Source organism: Peromyscus californicus, unplaced genomic scaffold (assembly GCF_007827085.1).
Source record: "Peromyscus californicus insignis strain IS unplaced genomic scaffold, ASM782708v3 Scaffold_2__1_contigs__length_46816999, whole genome shotgun sequence".
Taxonomy (NCBI): Eukaryota; Metazoa; Chordata; class Mammalia; order Rodentia; family Cricetidae; genus Peromyscus; species Peromyscus californicus.
In genome coordinates this window covers 1,461,247-1,479,229 of record NW_026294540.1, presented here as the reverse complement: position 1 = coordinate 1,479,229, position 17,983 = coordinate 1,461,247, and the positions used below count along the sequence as shown (strand labels likewise).

Here is a 17,983-nt window from a genome sequence, read left to right as displayed (position 1 = left end):
ACAAGGAAATTCACCAGCCCTTTCCCAGAGGCCCAGCACATAGCCAATTCAGCAAAACCTGATCACAACAACATCGGTGAGCCTCTACCTCACACTGAATGGGGCCAAAACTTTGTCTGAGCTTCGAGGGGCAAAAATTATCTTTTCGTTTCCTTAGTAAGAGTTCTCAGGCCTGAGCTCAGAAGGACACAGACAGATACAACACACACACACACACACACACACACACACACACACACACACACACAACACATACACGTGCCCAAAACACAACCCGCAGAAGATGCCCAGAGCCTGGATCATTTAGAAATAGTCACAGCATAAGGATCATGCAATCGCTCTCCTTCAAAAAAAAAACCCGATGCCAGCCTCTCTTGCCTCAGCCACTAGCCAGCTAAGCAAGAGTGGCTGCGGAGATGAAAGGACACTTGTTCCAACCAGCCAGGCCTTTCACCAGGGCATGACGGTTCCTAGTCCCTGAAAGGCCGAGCATACGTCTCTCTGCCATGGCTCCTTCCTATGCCTGGCTTACCCCAAGTCAGGAAATGTCCCTTCTGCTAAATCTGTCACTAATTTGCGTTCCCTCTTGCCTTACCATTCAGAAAAAGGATGAAAATATCTACCGAGTGGGAAGCCAGTGAGGGTGTGCTGGTTCCTCAAACTGTGATGGACTTGCCATGGGGATTGGAAAGGCAAGACCAGCTCATTGGTCTCCAGGGGAAAAGGCACAACCCACCCCCATCCCATTGTCCCGGGGTTATGGAACGACCCCAGCACATCCTCAAATTTCACTGCATCTGTAGTCTTGGCTAGATAGACATTTCTGTGGCTCAACCCACCCAAGGCCTGTCTGCGGTTATCACCACCCTGTGCTGGTTTGGCTGCTCACTGCTAATAGACCTTCCAAGCAAGACCCTCTGTATCTATGTCCTCCTACATCTATGGCCCTGTGGGGAAAGTTCGGCTCTGTCATCTGTGATAGTTATGGCAGTCTCCAAGCAATCCCCACGTCCTTGCCTTGTCCAGGAGGCAGAAGTGACTCCCATTGTTAGAAATTCTTTTCCACATCTAAATCTTGAGATACAGTAAATAACACTGGACTCTTAGGGTACACTTCCCCCCTCCCCATCATCTCTACAGTAGCCACTCCTCCCACCTAAGAAAATAAGCTGTACCCCAGTTTTCCAAATTGGGAAAGGCTGTTTCTTTCTCTCTCTGCCTTCTGGCTCCTGAGACAGGGGGGCACCCACATCAGGTAAGCCTTAAAACAGTTAAGAGTTTTCAGGCAGGAAAGGACCCATCAACTTCTCAGCAGATTCTCAGCCTAGCCTAGCTTCCTCTGTAGGCTGCTTGGAGGTCTCTGCAGCCTCACCCACCTCCGCTGATCTAAGAGATTGTCAGAAGTATCTTATTCCTGGTGGTCACTGTCAATCATTTAACAATGCTGTGTTCCAAGATCCAAGGACGTCACAGTAACTAAGAAAGGTCCTATGCCCTGTGCCCTGAATGACTAAAGGAGCGTGTGTGCGTGTGTGTGTGTGTGTGTGTGTGTGTGTGTGTGTGTGTGTGTGTGTGTGTGTGTTGGGGGGGGTGACATGAGCATATGCATGGAGGAATTCATTAACTGTCACCTCACATTCCAAGAACTCCCAAATACAACCAGGAGAGCTAGACAAAGCATGCTGGGGTCCCCAACTTCAAGACAGACTCATGGCCCCAGTCACTCTACGTGAAGCCCAAGGCATCAGAAAAGCCAGAACATCCTGTCAGCCGGGGGGGAAAGAAAGCCTTTCCCATGCCTTAGGGTCAAAGAAAGCCTTTCTGCCCAAAGACTCTTTACATACATATCAGCACCACAGAGGAAAAAGTAATTTTAAATCTTGGAACTCAAACACAGGGATGGGCCACTGGGTTGTTGCAGGCCAGCTGTGGGATGAGGGGCCAGAGCGAGAGGCTCCTGAGTACCTCCAAAGTCAGTTCACAATTCCTCCAAAGGAATTTGAGATCTGGGGGGGCTTGGGAGAGGTTCTGAAACACAGTTCTTCTCTGAGTGTCTTGAAAGCATCGAGCTTTCCAAAGACCCTCAAAGGCAACATGTCCCCACCATGCTTTTCCAACTTACTTCAGCTTACTCAGAGCAAATGCCAGCCCAGGTAGAGGAGGCTACAAACCCTGAACCAGTGGCTGCCAGGGCCATCTGAACCCTAGCATAAGCGTTTTTTTGTGAAGAGCCCAGAACTCTCCGCAGAAAGGCCAAAAAAAAAAAAAAAAAAATGGGAAGAAAGACAGAGATTTCCAGTCACACAGCTGATCCCCAAGCTAGAGGGAACGTGGCATGCGGGCATGCAGAACCCCGACGCTGTAAGGGCAAGACTGTGAGAGTCCTACTTCTGCCGCCAAGGATGCGGGCTACGTTGGGCTAAACTGACCGGGTGTTTTTATCCTTTTTCAGAGCGGTTCATTTCATATAAGATGTCTCTTCCGGGACATTCAGAGAGAGCCAGCAAGCGAGTAGGAATGTGTGAAGACCTCCAAAACCGTTCAATTCAATCGCCTTCAGTTTAAAGGGCATTTGGGTCCCTCGGATGATGTATATAAAGCGTGGAAGGACTCGCAGACGATCACCCTAAAGGTCTCTCTCTGATCTAGCTCGGCAAGGGAACAGCGGTAATACAGACCACCCAGCTTTCTCAGCCCTGGATGCTGGAGTTGGGATGGAGCCCTGCTCAGTAGGTTCAAGGGTGTCTTCAATGAGACTGCTAGGTCGAAGCTGAAATGACCGGCGACTTGAAACAGTTGACAAGACTCGGGAGAACCTGTAGTGCCTCCTGGACCTGGTGCTCCAGGAGGGTACCACTGCCTATAGCAGGCACTCAGCTGGCCTCCCAAACCTCAACCCTGCTCATTTAAATGCAGATAAAAAAAAAAAAAATACAGCAGGCCTCAGCTCCTTCTGGTCACAAGAAAATGACAGTTTTTAAACCTGTTCCTCATCCAAAAAAATAAAACTCAACTCCACTCTTCACTTCTGGGCACATCCCTGTAGAGTTTGGGCCCTGGGAAGGCCACACCCACAAGGCGTCCTGACATTCATACCCAAAAGAACAACCAATTGTCCCCAAATGAGACTGGCAGGCCATTGTCCCAGAGGAGACTGGGTATTACATGCAGACCCTTGGAAGATGGCAGGAAATGCTGGCCACCTTGGGCTGGCAACCCCTCCAGACAGATGTGTCAGGATCCTAGCAGCTGCCTGTGCTTGAAGCCTCATCCTGGGCTTCACAGTCCCCAGAGCAGCTCAGTGTTGGGCATGTGAAGGGACTGCTGTGCCTTTGGACACAGAGGGTCCCTGCAGGCTGAACCATGGCTAATTTGAAAGCCAGGCATCGTCTCTGCCACATCATTGGTACCAAAAGATCACAATAAAGGAGAAGAATTCCCTTAAACAACCAGCAGTGTATAGTGCCCACAACTGGGGAAGTGGGGGGGGGAGGCATCACTGATTCAAAGATTCCTCCCCTCACAAGAAACCGGACGTGGCTGAACTTAGCTGGGAAGACTCTTCCCCACACCACATGCTCATACACAAGACCCAGGGAAGGGTGCAGGTGTCTAACGCTGAGACACACGGGTCTAAGGCCACCCACAGACCAGTGGCAGAGGGGTTTGTAATCAGGATCTTCGACACGATTGATTTTGAGATTTGTGCCCATGTAGTCCGTCCCTTCACGGAATCGGAACCTGTCAGCTGTGGCCACTGAGATGCAGATTAGCACACTTCTGGGAAAGTAGACTGGGGACAGCAGACAAGCTGCTACAGATCTGAGGGAAGCACACATAGACAAATGTGTGCCTATCAGGGTATGGGCAGACGCTGCACAGAGGACCCCCGCCCCCAAGACTGGACCACACACTGAACCCCACTCGGGCTAAACTCTCTCCAGCAAGCCCCCAGACTACTTCATCTGGTCTCCGTGTGTATGAGGAGGCCAGGAAAACTCCCCTCCATCACACGCTAAGGGATCTATCAGCATGTCTGCCACGCGCAATCAAATCCTACACTCAAATCTATCTCCCCAAGACACACCTAAAAATAGCTGCTCCCTAACAAACCTACCCTCACCAGACAGACGCCGACTTAAGTGAAGGTGAGGAAGGTGGACTCTTCCAGCTCTTCCTGGCCAAAGAACAAACAAGAGAATTAGTCAAACAGGCTGGAAAGCAGGCAGGCGTGCTGGTTACGGGATAACACGCTAGCTGAGGACCCTTGGGCAAGGGAGGAGTTGGCCGTTTCTCCTGTTGCCTGCGTGTCCCCACACACTCCCCAGACATTTGATCCCATTATACAAAGCTACAGGCTTTTCATCTCTAAAATTAGCCAAACAGAGGTAAATACAGTATTCCTAACTGACAGTATTTATCTCCTAAATGGTTTTGGCAAAGCAGATTGCTCCCTGGGCAAGGAACACAATCCAATGTTATTGTCACTCGAGTGGAGAGGAGCGGGCCACTAGCGATTCGCTGGATTCCACAGCGCTGAAGAGCCCCTGATCCCCTCCAGCCAGCCCTTCCGCCCAGAGGAGAATTTCCCTCCTCTCATTTCACCTGGTCCTCCAGCACGGTGTATTGAAGATGCATATTTTATATCAGGAGAGTGGATCAAGTAGCTTGTTGGTGAGGGCAGCTGTATTCTCAGGACCGATTAAGATTCTTTGTAGAAATTTAAATACCTCTGTCAGGCAAACCAAATCATATCAGGAATCATAGAATTTCATTGCTAGAAAGAGAAATGAGATTAAGCCACCCACGCTCCTTTCCTAGAGCCCTCAATAAAACAGGAGTGCATTTCAACAGCCTCTCACTTCCGGTCTGAAGGGGCCTCGCAAGAAATCTAAATGAATTTATGTGAGAGAAGGCTATCACGAGGAATGGCCTTTCCATCAGCACGAGTTGTGTGTAACTGTAAGTAAACGGTGCCTACTGGAATGCACTGGTGCTTAAAATAAAAAAATAAATTTGAAAAACAACAACAGAAAAACTCAGGAGCAGAGACCATGGCAAGCTCAACTCTACTGAGCTCCAGCGCCTTAAAAATCCGTTGTCCTTTATTAATATTTAGTAGAAATGTATAATTGCAGATGTGTGCTACTTGGGGTTTTATGTTGGGAGGCGGGCAAGGAAGACAGGTTTATTACGGCCATGAAATATTAAACAAGCGTGGAAGAACAGTAGTTATATGCCCTTCACTAGCCAAGGAGTGGGCAGCCAGAGCACGGGCCGCACAAAGGGGGCCCCTATCCGTTTACAGTACCCTTGATTAGCACCTGAGGAGCTTGGGGTCACATCTTCTGAAGGCACAGAAGTCACGTGAAGGCGTGCAAAGTGTGCTGGGTGATGTTGCAGAACGGCAACCGCCATGCCGGCTTACTTTCCCAGGGCAAGTCTAGATGAGACTTCAAAATTTTCTCTCTAGTGCAGGCATGATGGACCCAGGACTCCATCAGCCAGGGCTTAGCCAGGACGAGCCTTGCCTCAAGTCCACCCTACATCCAACAAAACCTAGCATCCCGTTCCCGCCTACCTAGTACTTTCTCAGCCCTGCCTGTGTTCCTACAGGAACACAGAGGAGCATGCAATTCCAAAGATTTCTCCCAAGTCTCTGTAAAACACACGACTTCCAAAGTTGGGGGGTGGGGGGCAAGGATGGGGTGGGAAGTGCAGGCAGGGGCAGCTCCACCTCACCGTGTGTGGAAGACCCTCTGGCCACTGGGTTTAATTTGCAGGGCTACCAGCATAAAGAAGGAAGTTTGGTGAGAACAGACTAAGATCATGGAAAATTCCCGTCCTGAAAACCGTGTGGGGCAAAGGACGAAAGAAAGCAAGTTTTTCCAAGTCGGTACCAACTAATTTTTCCTTCCTGTGTGCCTTGAAATTCCTACAGATCTACACTATGCCTATTACACACAGGTAGAGGTCTGGCCAACGATCTTAAAGCCATGTTATCCTTGCTGACATAACAGATGTCTGAACCACCTCAAACTCAGGTCGGCTCACCCTGCCCTGTTCTCCAACTTTGTGCAGGAAGAGAAGTGGAGTTTCCTTATGAAAAGGTATTTGTCTGGTTGGTTGAGAAGTTAGAGCCATGTCATCTGGAGAAGCAAGCTTCTTGCGCTCCTCATCACCATATGACCTTTGGCCTAGTTCCTTTTTAGGAACTGCCATGGTCCAGTCAACTTTCTCCCCCTCCCAGGGACCATCCACAGCCCAAATAACAAGCGAGACACATCCCTGCGGCTCCGTACTTGTGACGTCCCCGAGACTTCTCCTTCCAGCATGGATCACTTTGTAACACACTGACTAGTCGTCTGTCATCTGAGCAGGGAATTCCAGAAACGGAGTTAATATTTAATCACATTAGTACTGGCATGTTTTACAGCGAGACAAAATAAAATATCATTACAGAAATGGCCTTTGCCTGAGAGGGTGGTGGAGGGAAACACTTTCTGGGCTGGAAGTTCAAGGCCCATCAGCCTCACTGGATATCTCCACACCAGTTAATGGGACCTCGGGACTTTTAAGAAAACAGACTTTTTTTTTTTTACTTTTTTCTATTATCCCCCCCCCCCCATTTTTTTTTTCTGGCTTATTTCAAAGTGGCTCTTTCGCGGGTTGTCAGCCAGGGCTCTCAGAGACTGACAGAAAGCTGTGTGTATTTATTTGTACAACCTGTACAGATGGAACTGTGGGGTGTTATCATAATGAAAAGTTTAATCATCCTTGTTTACTGCCGGTAAGGGAGACCGGAGTGTCCCTATGAAGCCTCAGCTTGCAGCCAGAGCAGCACATTCACAAGCCTCATTTCCTCGAGCTATCTAGGGGACTGTCCTTCCCATATCAGAGTGCGGGACAAAGGGGGTCAAGTGGGTATCCCCCACCAGGCTCAGGAGAAAGCCAGCCCTTCGGGCCCCGAGGAAGTCTGTCTCCTCACAGACAGGAGAGCTTTCCTCCAGTTTACAGGGGGAATCAACCCAAAGACAACTGGCACATGTTTGATCTATGGATGGTACCCGGGACACTGAAACAAGCTAAAAAAAAGATTTCTGTAATGAAGATTCAGCATGCAGCCTGCACCTCTCACATTCAGGATGAGGTGGGAAGATATATTAAAAAAAATTCATTAAAACCCCAATATTTCTCCACCTAATAGGGTCCTTCTAGAAAGACTGGAAGGAGAAATACTGTTTTTCTTTATTATCTTTCTAATTTTTAAAGACTTTTCTCACCCCATTCTGACCAATACGTTTTTAATTACTGGGGGGGATGGAGGGTGGCCCGTGCTGGACCAAGAGAAGCGCTAGTACTGAGTTCTGTGCTGACGGACTATCGATTGGGCTAGATCGGGATGTTATATACAAGAAAATAAGGGGGTGGCAGGAAACTGTGTTCAACTTCATTTTAAAAGCCCTAGCCGGGGGGAGCTGAGGGTCCCAAACTAACCAATTTCTGGCCTTGCCCGGGAGGAGTCTGTAGAATGCTGATGCCGGCCTCGGTGTCTGCCGTGCATGCTAAACACCCGGCTTCAAATGAGAGCGTGCGTCTGGGCATCCCAGGCCGGGCAGTAACAAGGAACAAAGAGAAAAGCAGCCAGACCACACTCGTGAACCAGAAACCTAAGGAAGACTACCCAGACAGAGTTCCAGCACCCCCCACCACGACTCCCGCCTTCCTCCTTCCGAAGGGGGCCTGTCATATTTTCTGAAAACCTACCCTCCCGGATCCATACTTAAGATGCAGTAGGCTGTGAGAGGCTCAGCAGAGAACTGAGGAGGAGAGTAGCAACCAAGGGTTTATTTTTTTTTTTTTTAAAGACGGGCTTAAAATTGCCAGCCACGCCACGGGCACCATGGTAATATTCTGTTCAGCAAAACCTAGTGATGCCACCTCGGACTTAGAAGCACCATGGGGAAAGGAGGCAAAATGATGTTACCAATTTTCAAAAGCTACCAGCTATGTTTCTGTAAAGAAAAAGGGAGGGGGAAGCCCCATTGCTATAAAATGTAAACTTACTGTAGCCTGCTCATCCTTAGATTTAAGAGCCCTTGGACTTTTGACTGGCTCTGCCCCTCCCACCTTACAGGCCTCCAGGCCTGGTGGGGAAGGGGTGGGTGCTCAGAGTGTAAACGAGACAGACCTGAGACTGGACATCTGTCACCATCGCCAAGCGAGATATTGACAAACCAAGGTCCTTTGTGTGTTAGGAATACACCGTCATATCCCCAAACACAAATGATGTCCTGAAGGAATGATGCGGTCACTACTGCCAGGAGGAAGCCAGCCCCAGCCCTCCTGCCCGATGTCAAGCAGAGACACACCTGGGATTGTGGTGGTTGCCTCGAACCCTGGCACCCTGGCGGGTCCCCAGGTGAAAGCTATTCTCTCTAAAAACCAATGTCCAAGGAGGCCTGGCCTCTGAGTGACGCTGCCTATACCAGGGAGGGGACTTTGCGAAAGTATTGCCACCTAAGCCAACTCCGGCTGAAGGCTTCGGAGGGAAGGGTGGGGGCGGTGAAGCCAGGTGTCCTGCCGGAGAGGGGACCCAGAGCACCTAAGCAGTGGGGCTGAACGCAGGGGGGCAGCAGGAGTCTTAGAAACAGGGAGGACAGCTTCGCCAAGGCCCCTGAACCCTGAAAAACTCGGCTAAAATCGGGAGGTGAGAAGGTATAACTACAGGTGATCCTCCTCCAGAGGGGACATCTAAGATCCTGTCACCAGGAAAACCAAAATCTACCTGACAGCCCAGCAGGGTGCAGCCAGAGGGTGCCTGGGTCTGTGGAGATGGAGCAAGGCCGGCCCACACTAGGGCCGGCCCCAGAAAACAAGGAAGGCGGGTACATATACCTTCTTTGTTGTTGGGGTTCTGGGGCTTGGCCTTCTCCCAGGGCGCCAGCGTCGTCTTGTCCTCATCGCCACCGTCCACCAGGGCCTTGTCGGGAGGCATGTACCAGGTGGTGCTGTGCTCTGCCATCAGAGAGTCCAGGTCGATGGTGCTCATGGCGCTCTTGACGGCCTCGGAGCAGCAGCTGCCCAGTTGGCTGTCCCCATTCTGTGCTCCTGAGGCCCCGACGACGGCACACTCAGCCTTTTTGCCACCCTTGAGCCCCAGGGGGGGCTGGTCCTCCGAGATGCTGAACTGCTGTCTCTGCAGCTGGATCTGGGCCTGGAGGATCTCCAGGGGATGGATCTCGTCGGGGGGCGGCGCACCGCTGCTGCTGCTGCTGTTGCTGCTGTTGCTGCTGCTGCTCGTCGGGGTCCGGACCTGCTCCAGGCCTGGAGTGCCAGGGTGGCCGGTGCCCACGCCACCACCGTAGCTGTCAGGGGTCGAGGTAGAGGTAGACAGGATACCCAGGCCGAGGGCGGGAGCCTTCGGTGCGTGTTCCCCAGCACCCACCCCTCGAGGAGGGAGTTTGGGTGAGCTGGTGACCAGGGGGCTGCGGCTGGCTTTGGCCAGGGCGGCGGTGTTGTCGGAACTGGAGGACACTTCGTCCTCGTTGATGGCATAACTTGTGCTCACCTCATCGGAGGCGAACTCGCCCACGTGCGGGGAACTGCCGTCCGATTTGGCTGTGCTGTCCAGGGACGCCATGAGGTCCGGCTGGTCCCCAAGGAGCAGCTCGGCTCCCTTTCCCCACGACGGCGACGTGAGGGCCTTCTCGTGGGGCGTGGGCCCGCGGGCCTCGTTCACTGAGCTTCCCGCAGCAGCAGCAGCAGCAGCAGCCGCCGCCGCCGCCGCCGAGCTGGGAACCTGCTGCTGCCCGGGACTCACCCCTGGTGCTCCCCCACTGTCAGGAACTGCGGAGTACTTGTCGAAGAAGGTCCCGGGGCTCACGTGACCGCTGTCCCTTTTTCTGCGTCCCCTTCCCCGGCCACCGCCCCCTGGGACAGGCTTGCCATCGTTCCCCGATGTTGACTCCAAGGTATAATTGGGGGAGAGACTGGTGCCATCCCCCTGGATGGGTGGGTTGGGCGGTCCTGAGGATTTAGAGCCGCCACCACTGGCCCCGGAAGGGCCTCCGGGTCCAGGGGCCCCAGAAGTCCCACCAGGGAAGTAATCCGAGCCCGGGTTGCCGGCTGCGGCCACGCTGTCGGGCTCGTTCTGGCTCAGTTTCCTCTTCCCCTCGGGTGGGTTCTTCTTGTTGAAAGTCACGTTGAGGTTGGGAGCACCCAGGCTGGCGATCATATTCTGGCAAGCGGTGGAGAGCGCAGCCAGGCAGCTCTGGCCGAACAGGTTGTCCTTGGAGCTGGGCTTGTTGAAGGACCCCAACGACAGCGCGCCCAGTTTACTGGCCGAGTTGCGCTGGCTGGGCTGGAAATCCGGCTGCGGCGGGTAAGCTGCCCCGCCAGCGCCGGAGCTGCCGCTGCCCGCGCCCGCGCTCGGGGGCGAGTTCACGCCCGGAGCGCTGTGCGGCGTGGCCTGCCGGCTCCCTGAGCCAAATGGAAAGCCGGGCTGGCCCCCGAGAGCTGGCGCAGGGAAGTCCGGAGGCTGGGGCCGCCGCTCCGAAGGAGCGTTGGGCAGTCCCACACCGGCCCCAGGCGACTGCAGCTGGCCTAGGCTAGCCAAGCTGCCCCCAAACTGCAACCCGGGTGAAGCCAGCGCTGGCACGTGGCCTTCCCCCGGCATCCTCAGAGGCTCCTGCAGAGAGCCTCGAAAGAGCACCCCTGAGCCACCCGGAGCAGGGGGAGGTGCCAGGCCAGGGTCGTGCGGGCCGCAGTCTGCCGGCAACCCCGCGCCGCCCATCCTCCGGGGCAGCAGGTCTCCCGGCGGGTGTGGACCCGGGAACCACGCGCTCTCCTGCGCTAGGTGGGGCGCCTGCTGCTCGAAGCCCCCCAGGCGCCCCGCACCCGCGCTGCTGCCTTCGCGTTCAAAGTTTGTCTGAGCCAAGCCGCTCACCGAACCTCCGTGGACCAGGCCGCCCTGGCCCACGTCCCCAGGATGGCCTAGCTGGGCTAGGTTGGGCTGTCGCAACCGCTGCTGCTGGTTCCGAGACGCCATCTGTTTAATTATGAGGGCCGCATTCTGGCGTTGCTGTTGCTGCTGTTGCTGCTGCTGTTGCTGCTGCTGCTGTTGTTGCTGCTGCTGCTGCTGCTGCTGCTGCTGCTGCTGCTGCAGAGACTGGTGGTCGGGACCTGGGTGCTGCAAGGGCGGTCCCGAGGGGAAGCTGTCCGGCACAGGCGGTGTGAACTCGCCGGGAAGGCCTGGGTAGGCAGAGGGAGAGAGTTGGTTGTCCAGGGCGCCGTTGTGCATGCTGCCATTCCACGAGGCACAACGGTCCACGCCTGCGCTGCCCGGGAAGTCAAAGCGCGGCCTCTTGGCCACGTTCATGTAGGGGGGCGCGTCGAAATGCTGCAGCCTCTGGTTGGGCGCCTGCTGAGGAGGGGGATGCTGCATGCTGAAAACGGGCTCAGAATACGGGTGCATGCTCCGGTTCTCTAGCCGGTGGATGGGGTACTCGAACTGCGCGTGCTGGCTGGGCAGCATGGGGCCCCCGTCCTGCAGGCCGCCGCTGGGTGTGCCAGCTTCGCCCTGCTGGGGCCGCGGGAGAGCAGGAGGGCAGGAATTCTGTCGGACCAGAAGCCCCGGTGGTGGCGGCTGCTGCTGCTGCTGCTGCGGGGGCTGCTGCTGCTGCGGGGGTGGTGGGGCCTGCTGGGGAGGCTGCATTAACGGGTGCCGGGAGCCCACCGTAGGCTCCAGACCCACAGGGATCTTCCGGGCCCCGCCAAACCTCTCGAAGAATACTCCGTGCTGAGGTTGCTGCTGTTGTGGTGGAGGCTGCGGTGGCTGGCCGTGCATTTTGGACAAACCCACCATGCCAGCGGCCCTGGGCAAGGCTGAAGCACCCGGGAAGGCGCCCCCGGGAACCTGGCGACCCGCCGCATAATGTGGCAGCTGCCCTTCGGAGTCAGAGGGCGAAAACATGTCAAAATGTCCTGAGGGCGGCTCGCCCGGGTAATTGTATTCCAGCGAATCTACAGCTCCTTGGTTCGTCACCCTCCGGGGCTCCAGACTGTGAGAATCCGAGCCGCTGGAGGCGGGCAGGCCGTGGAAAGAGGCGGCCCGGTTAGGGCTTTGGTCCAGCGGCAGGCACGGGGCAGGCACGGCGTGGCCCGAGGTGCCCGAACTGTGGAAGTCCGGGAGGTTTCCTGGCCGCTGCGGGCCGAAGCCCTCCGGCCCCTGGCTTTCCGCCATGTGCTCATAACTCTCTGCGAAGGGCGGCTGGCTGCCCAGGCCGCCCGCTGCACCTCCGTAGCCAAGCAGCCGGCCCCCGTGCAGACACGAGGCACCTGGGTCCGGACCACCGAAGTTGCCCCCGAAGTGGGGGTGATGCTGGTGCGGGTGGTGGCCTCCGGGGTGGCTATGGTGAGGCTGCTGGCCACCGAAGAAGCCATGCACAGGCTGCGCCTGCAGCCCCCCTGCGTGCAGCTCGGAGTGGCCGCGCGCGTGGAAGCCGTAGGGCTCCATGTTCAAACCCAAGATCGGGGGTTCACCCAGAGCGCTTATGGCAGGGTCCACAGGGCCAGGAGGGGGGCCGGCGTGGAAAGCAGGAGCCTTAAAGTGGGCGTTCATGTTCAGTCCGGCTTCGTTAAAGTTCCCCTCGCCCTGGCCAGCGTGCCGGCTGTTGATCTGGGGCTCGAACTGGTCCAGCCCAAACATACTTGGCGGGGGGCGGGGGGATCAATAGGGCATGACAGCCTGCTCCGCCGCGCGCCTCGGGCCAGCTACTCGCTTCAGTCGCGGCTCCGGCGCTCCGGGACGTTCTGCACCGCGCGCGGGGCGCAGCGCTCACCGCCACCCGGCCAGGCGCGCGGGCGCTGGCTGGGAGCTCTCCGCTGCTCTCCGGAACCTCGGAATCTACCCAAGCGGGCCTCTCACGTCTTGTGAGGCCGCGGCGCCTCCTGGAGCCTGGTCGGGGGGCCCATGCCCCGGGCGGATGGCACGGCCGCGGGTGGGTATGCGGAAAGGAGACCTGGCGGCCGACGAGCTGAGACAAAAAGTTAAGTCGGGGGGAGGGAAAGGGGCGGGAGAGCGGAATGATCACCTTCTGGAGTCCGCGGCGCGGCGGCTGGGGCCGTAGGGGAGCCCTTTGGTCCCTCCCCTGCCCCGAGTCCCCGCGCCCGGGTCGCACGGGCTCCCGCACCTCCGGGCGATCGGCGGCGAATGCTTCAGCGGCTCGGAAGACAGGCGGCTCCGCTCCTCATCGCCGGTGCTGGCCCCGCAGCAGGAGATGCGGGCGCCGGAGCGGGAGCGCAGGCTGCGGGAGACGCGCGGCTCCGCGGCTCGGGCTCGTCCGCCAGTCGCCGCGCGAGTTCGCGGGCGTCTCGGGCCGCGCGCGGGCGGGCGGGGAGGCGTGCGGCCGGTGGTTCCGAGGCTGCGGTTCCCGCCTCCGCGCTCCGCGGGTCCCCTCGGACCCGGGAAGGGGCCGCGCGGGCGAGCTGGGCGCGCGGGGCGGGCGGGGCGTTGCGAGGTCCGGGCTCCCGCTCCGCGTCTGCCTCTAGCCGGCGCCGGGAGAAGCAGCAACAAGTTTTGCGTTTCAGCAATCCATTCCAGCCATTACCTCTGCACCAATCAGCGCCGCCCGAGCGGGCCCGGGGGCGGGGCTCGCTCTTAAGGTGGTCCCGGGTCCGGGCTGCGCAGGCCTGGCCACCGACCCGCGCTACACCGGGTCCAGCCTACGGCGATGGGGGTGCGCCCTGAGTGCCCCCGGCTGGGGAGGGCGCGAGCAGAGGGCTACGGCGGGAGCCGGGCTTTGTCCGCCCCTTCCCATTCACACTGTTCCCAACTCCCCACCCCCAACCGGAGCCAGCGCGACCTGCCGGGTGGGCAGGGGGCGGGGAGGTGGGCGGCGAGCTGTACGGGGCGCACAGACAATGGGGTCGCCTGGCAGAGCCCCGGGACTCGCCAGGGAAAGTCGCTAAGTGTCGCCTGTGCTGCAGCCCGGGGCGGCGCCCCGGGGAGCCGGCCCTGGGAAGTTCACGATGTGATCGCCGAGGGGGAAACACGAAGTAAGGTTGTCTCCGGGAGCCGGGACTGGTTTGCTCCTTCCCGAGTCTCCCACCGTCTGCGGCTTCCGGTTCTCTGCCTCTGGCTCCACCGGGAAGAAGCCACGCACATTCGGCCGCTTTCTGAGGACACTTTGGGTGAGCCCGGCGCGGGAGCAGCGAAGCGAAACAATGCGGAACCCCGAGAAGGAGCGACACGCAGAGCGCACACAGGGGGGGCCCGACACCTTGCGGCGGCCACAGGCCCAGGCCCTGGAGGGCGCGAAGTCGGACTCCTTAAGAGATCAATTAAACTGAAGAGGTCAAGGGACGGAATTGGATTGTGATACTAAAATCAATAGGAATAATTTAATATCTGCCCTGTTTCCTATGAAATATTTATCCCAATAATGTTAGTTAAAATGTTTAAGTCTTCCTGATCCTCACGGAGGCTGAAATCTGTCTTGCAATTAAAAGTTGGAAGTTGGAGGTGATGGGAGGTGGAGGTGTTTATTATGTGGACGCGCGCGCACCCTCGCGCCAGCACGCGTGTGCGTGTTTTCCTCTCAAAGCGTAAGTAGGGGAGGAGGGCAGAAAGGCCTTTAATTTTCCTTGCCATGAAATAAAGCGAGGCAATTTTGCTGGCAGGCCAGGATTCTTTTTTTTTTTTTTTTTTTTTTTTTTTTTTTTTTTTGGTTTTTCGAGACAGGGTTTCTCTGTGTAGCTTTGCGCCTTTCCTGGAACTCACTTGGTAGCCCAGGCTGGCCTCGAACTCACAGCGATCCGCCTGGCTCTGCCTCCCGAGTGCTGGGATTAAAGGCGTGCGCCACCACCGCCCGGCTGGCCAGGATTCTTAAAAGAGGAGGGGGAAAAGGAAAAAAAAAACTTTCGTTGAAGTGCCCTGATATCGCTATTAAATCTAAATAAAATTAAGCATGGTGTATAAAAATGCCTTTTCCCCCCACAAAAGAAAGTGTTTATCGCCCAAGTCTGTCTAGCGTTTGCTAAATTACGCATGAAATCTGAAATGAAATAAACGTTATAATAAAACCAACCCGGAGCCCTTTTTATTTAAAAACCTCAGATTAAGCACTCCACTGTCGCGGGCATGAGTTAAAAGTTACCGTGTCATTCGTGGCCGATTCATTACTCCCTGGAGCTTCTAGTTGGAAAATGGGCTCGGTTTAGGAAAGGGGGGAGCAGGAAGCCCCAAAGGACTCCTGAAGCAATCACCCCCTCCACACACACTCACCCCCCCCCCCCGTCTCCCACACACCCACCCCACCCCCAGTCCTTCACCCCCCCCATTCATCCCCCCATACACACACACACTCACTCACCCCACCCCCACACGCACTCGAAATAAAGCTCAGAAAGCTGTAACAAGCTCAGGCCTTTCCTGCAGTCTACAGATTTTTTTTTTCCCTTTTGAAATTAAAAATGAAAATTACCCCCACCAAAAAAAAAAAAAAAAAAAAAACGGGACCCATAAATAAGCATTGGGAAGAAGTATTTGTGCAGGGTGGTGGAGTTTTAAAAGGATTTTTCTGCAGGATCAGGTTGTTGGTCTGTGATTAAATATTGATTTTGTGTAATTAGTTTTCATGCGAACTATCCTCTTGCTGATAGCTTAGAGGTTTCAGAACTAGAAAAGAAATGGAATTGGACATGGAAATTATTACTTAGCAAAGTGACAGGGAAGGAGAGCCAGGGAGAAGACAGGGGCTTGGCCCGTGTAGGCACAAAGGAATAAGGACCCGGTTAGACACCCCCAAGTGACCCTCCAGGCCCACAGCGAGGGGCCCTTGGACCTTCCAGGCAGAAAGGGGAGAGCTCGGGGATAGATCTCAGGAGGATGCCCCAGGTAGCAGAGCTGTGACGGCTGACCTTGTGCCCATCTTGGGGACAGTGGCCTTCTCAAGAGGCAGGGATGGAATACCTTGTGCATCTTGTCAGGAAGGGACAGGGATGTGGGGGAAACTGTGTGGAGCACTAGGGAGGGACGGCAGGAGCTGGGAAGAAGTTCGCACGGGCCTGTTCTCTGAGGAGCACTGGTTTGAGGTGTTGGGGTGTTACTTGACGCTCCTTGGGTGGAGCCCCCAACATCTGACTGGATTTCCTGTTTGCACCCAAGGAAGGCGGCAGAGGCGTATTTTTCCCAGGCTCTTTTCCAGAGTCAGCACTTTGGGGGGTGTGAGTGTCTGAAGAGAGCGTTTGGAGGGGGACCCCTTCCTTAACACTGTAAATGAACTGTGCCTGCATTTGTCTTTGCCCTGGAAGGCTGGCTGGCATCTATGTGGTTTCTGTATACGGCAGGTGCATGCATCTTTGGAGGTCACTGTGGGGCGTGTGTGTGTGTGTGTGTGTGTGTGTGTGTGTGTGTGTGTGTGCACGCACTCACATGGGTGTTGTCTGCTCCCAGCCGCCACCACCACCACCCGCCCATCTCTCTGGGTGTGCAGCTATTTATCACCCCTTGAGTGTCCTCACCTCTGCCCTTGTGTGTCTTTCGTCCTGCTGGGTGAGGATGAGTTCTTCCGCCTGGGCCCTCTGTGCATCAGAGTGTGCACCTCTGTGGTGTGGGCACCCCTGTACGGACGACGTGCCTGTGTGTGCTCACACCTCTGGAGCCGGCTTCTGAGTTTCTTTCAAACAGACACATTGCCCCCTAGTGCTCAAACAAACTCAGAGTCCCTCCCGGCAGCAAGCCAGGAGCTGCAGAGCCTCGGGCATCCGTCAGGGCCTCCCCCTTCCTCTCCCCCTTCCTGTACCCCACCACCACCACCGAGCATGTTGGTACCAGCAGAGGAAGGAAGGGACATAGATAGACTGGGGCCCTTGGGCTGCTGAGGGTGCTCTGAGCGGGGGAACATGTGGAGGAGCTGCCTGGAATGTCCCCCCACCCCCAGCTGCTCCCAACAGCCTCCAGCTGGGGCTGAAGAGGGGCTTGTGCCGTCTACATACAACAAAAAACGCGCACACTCAAAACCCACGGCCCTGCAAGCGGGAGACACAGAGCTCACATTTGCCCATCAGGCCCATACAACACACACAAAGGGGACCTGTCAGCACACCCACAGTTGACAGGCACGTCAGAACCCTAGAGACGGGGCGGCGAGGTATCCTCTCAGCTGGCTGAGTACAAGCGGCTTCCCATCTAAGGTCCTAGTTCATCTCCATGGCAGCCCTTCAAGGTCCAGACCTGACCCATTCGGACAGATGCCTCTGATGGTCAAGGAATTTGCCCAGAACCAAATAACAGCAGATCCCAAATTCCAGTCCACAGACAGCCGGGCTACGGCTAGGCCTGTGTGCTACCATGGTCATAGCTGCCCGTGGCTGTGCTGGGAGCAGGGAGGGGGAGGGGAATGGGGGGGTGGGGGGCCGGGAGTAGCAGGGCTCTTCCCCGACAAATGCTCTTCCCCTTCCCCCAAGTCTCCCACGCACTCTGGAGCTTGGACACTTCGCGGAGTCCTCTGAAAGGCCTAGAGTAGCCAGCCCACTCCTCCAACATCTTGCCATGAAGTGGCCCCCAAATGACATTCTCCCGGGGCCCATGGATTTAAATTTTCTCTTCACCTTCATGGGCTGTGTTTCCTCGGGCAACATACTACCTTCTCTGAGCCTCTGTTTGCTTTGTTGGCAAAGGGGCATGACGGCCGGTTTGTGTAGAGCGCAAGGGTGATTGATTGTGTTTGCAGAACCAACAGACCTCACATGCAGCCCGTGATTAAGCGCTCGCTCCTCTCCCTGTCACTGCGGTCATCAACGTGTCTCCTGCATTTGAATGCAAGAAGACAGGGGAAACAGCGGTTGAACTCGGCCTTGCTCAGTAGCCCAGCTATCATGAGGGGTGCCTTACTCCGGTCTCCACGCTGGTGCCCGTGGAGCACCTAGATGGCACCCTAGGCAGAAACCTCCAGGGAGGCCTCGTGTGGCCAGGAGAGAA

The 17,983-nt window shown here is 56.1% G+C and overlaps 2 protein-coding genes across 2 annotated transcripts in view; both read right to left on the bottom strand.

Moving 5' to 3' along the window:
* Nucleotides 1-13,360, bottom strand: part of Mn1 (MN1 proto-oncogene, transcriptional regulator) — a 43,608-nt gene extending 30,248 nt beyond the window's left edge. Inside the window, exon 1 of the mRNA XM_052754922.1 lies at nucleotides 8,899-13,360. Coding sequence (XP_052610882.1) covers nucleotides 8,899-12,709 — 3,811 coding nt within the window. The 5' untranslated portion in view covers nucleotides 12,710-13,360. The remainder of the gene's footprint in view (nucleotides 1-8,898) is intronic.
* LOC128120720 (brain acid soluble protein 1-like) lies at nucleotides 13,219-15,982 on the bottom strand. Its single transcript, XM_052754926.1, has 3 exons — nucleotides 15,974-15,982; nucleotides 14,112-14,330; nucleotides 13,219-13,725 (listed from the first exon to the last, which is right to left on the bottom strand). The coding sequence occupies exons 1-3, from the start codon at nucleotides 15,980-15,982 to the stop codon at nucleotides 13,219-13,221; spliced, it is 735 nt and encodes a 244-aa protein (XP_052610886.1).
* Nucleotides 15,983-17,983: the final 2,001 nt, after the last annotated feature.

Coding starts and splice junctions, on each gene's coding strand:
- LOC128120720 (XM_052754926.1), bottom strand. Junction 13,726..14,111: donor AGAACCGGAAGCCGCAGACG/GTGGGAGACTCG, acceptor CCATCGCCGTAG/GCTGGACCCGGTGTAGCGCG.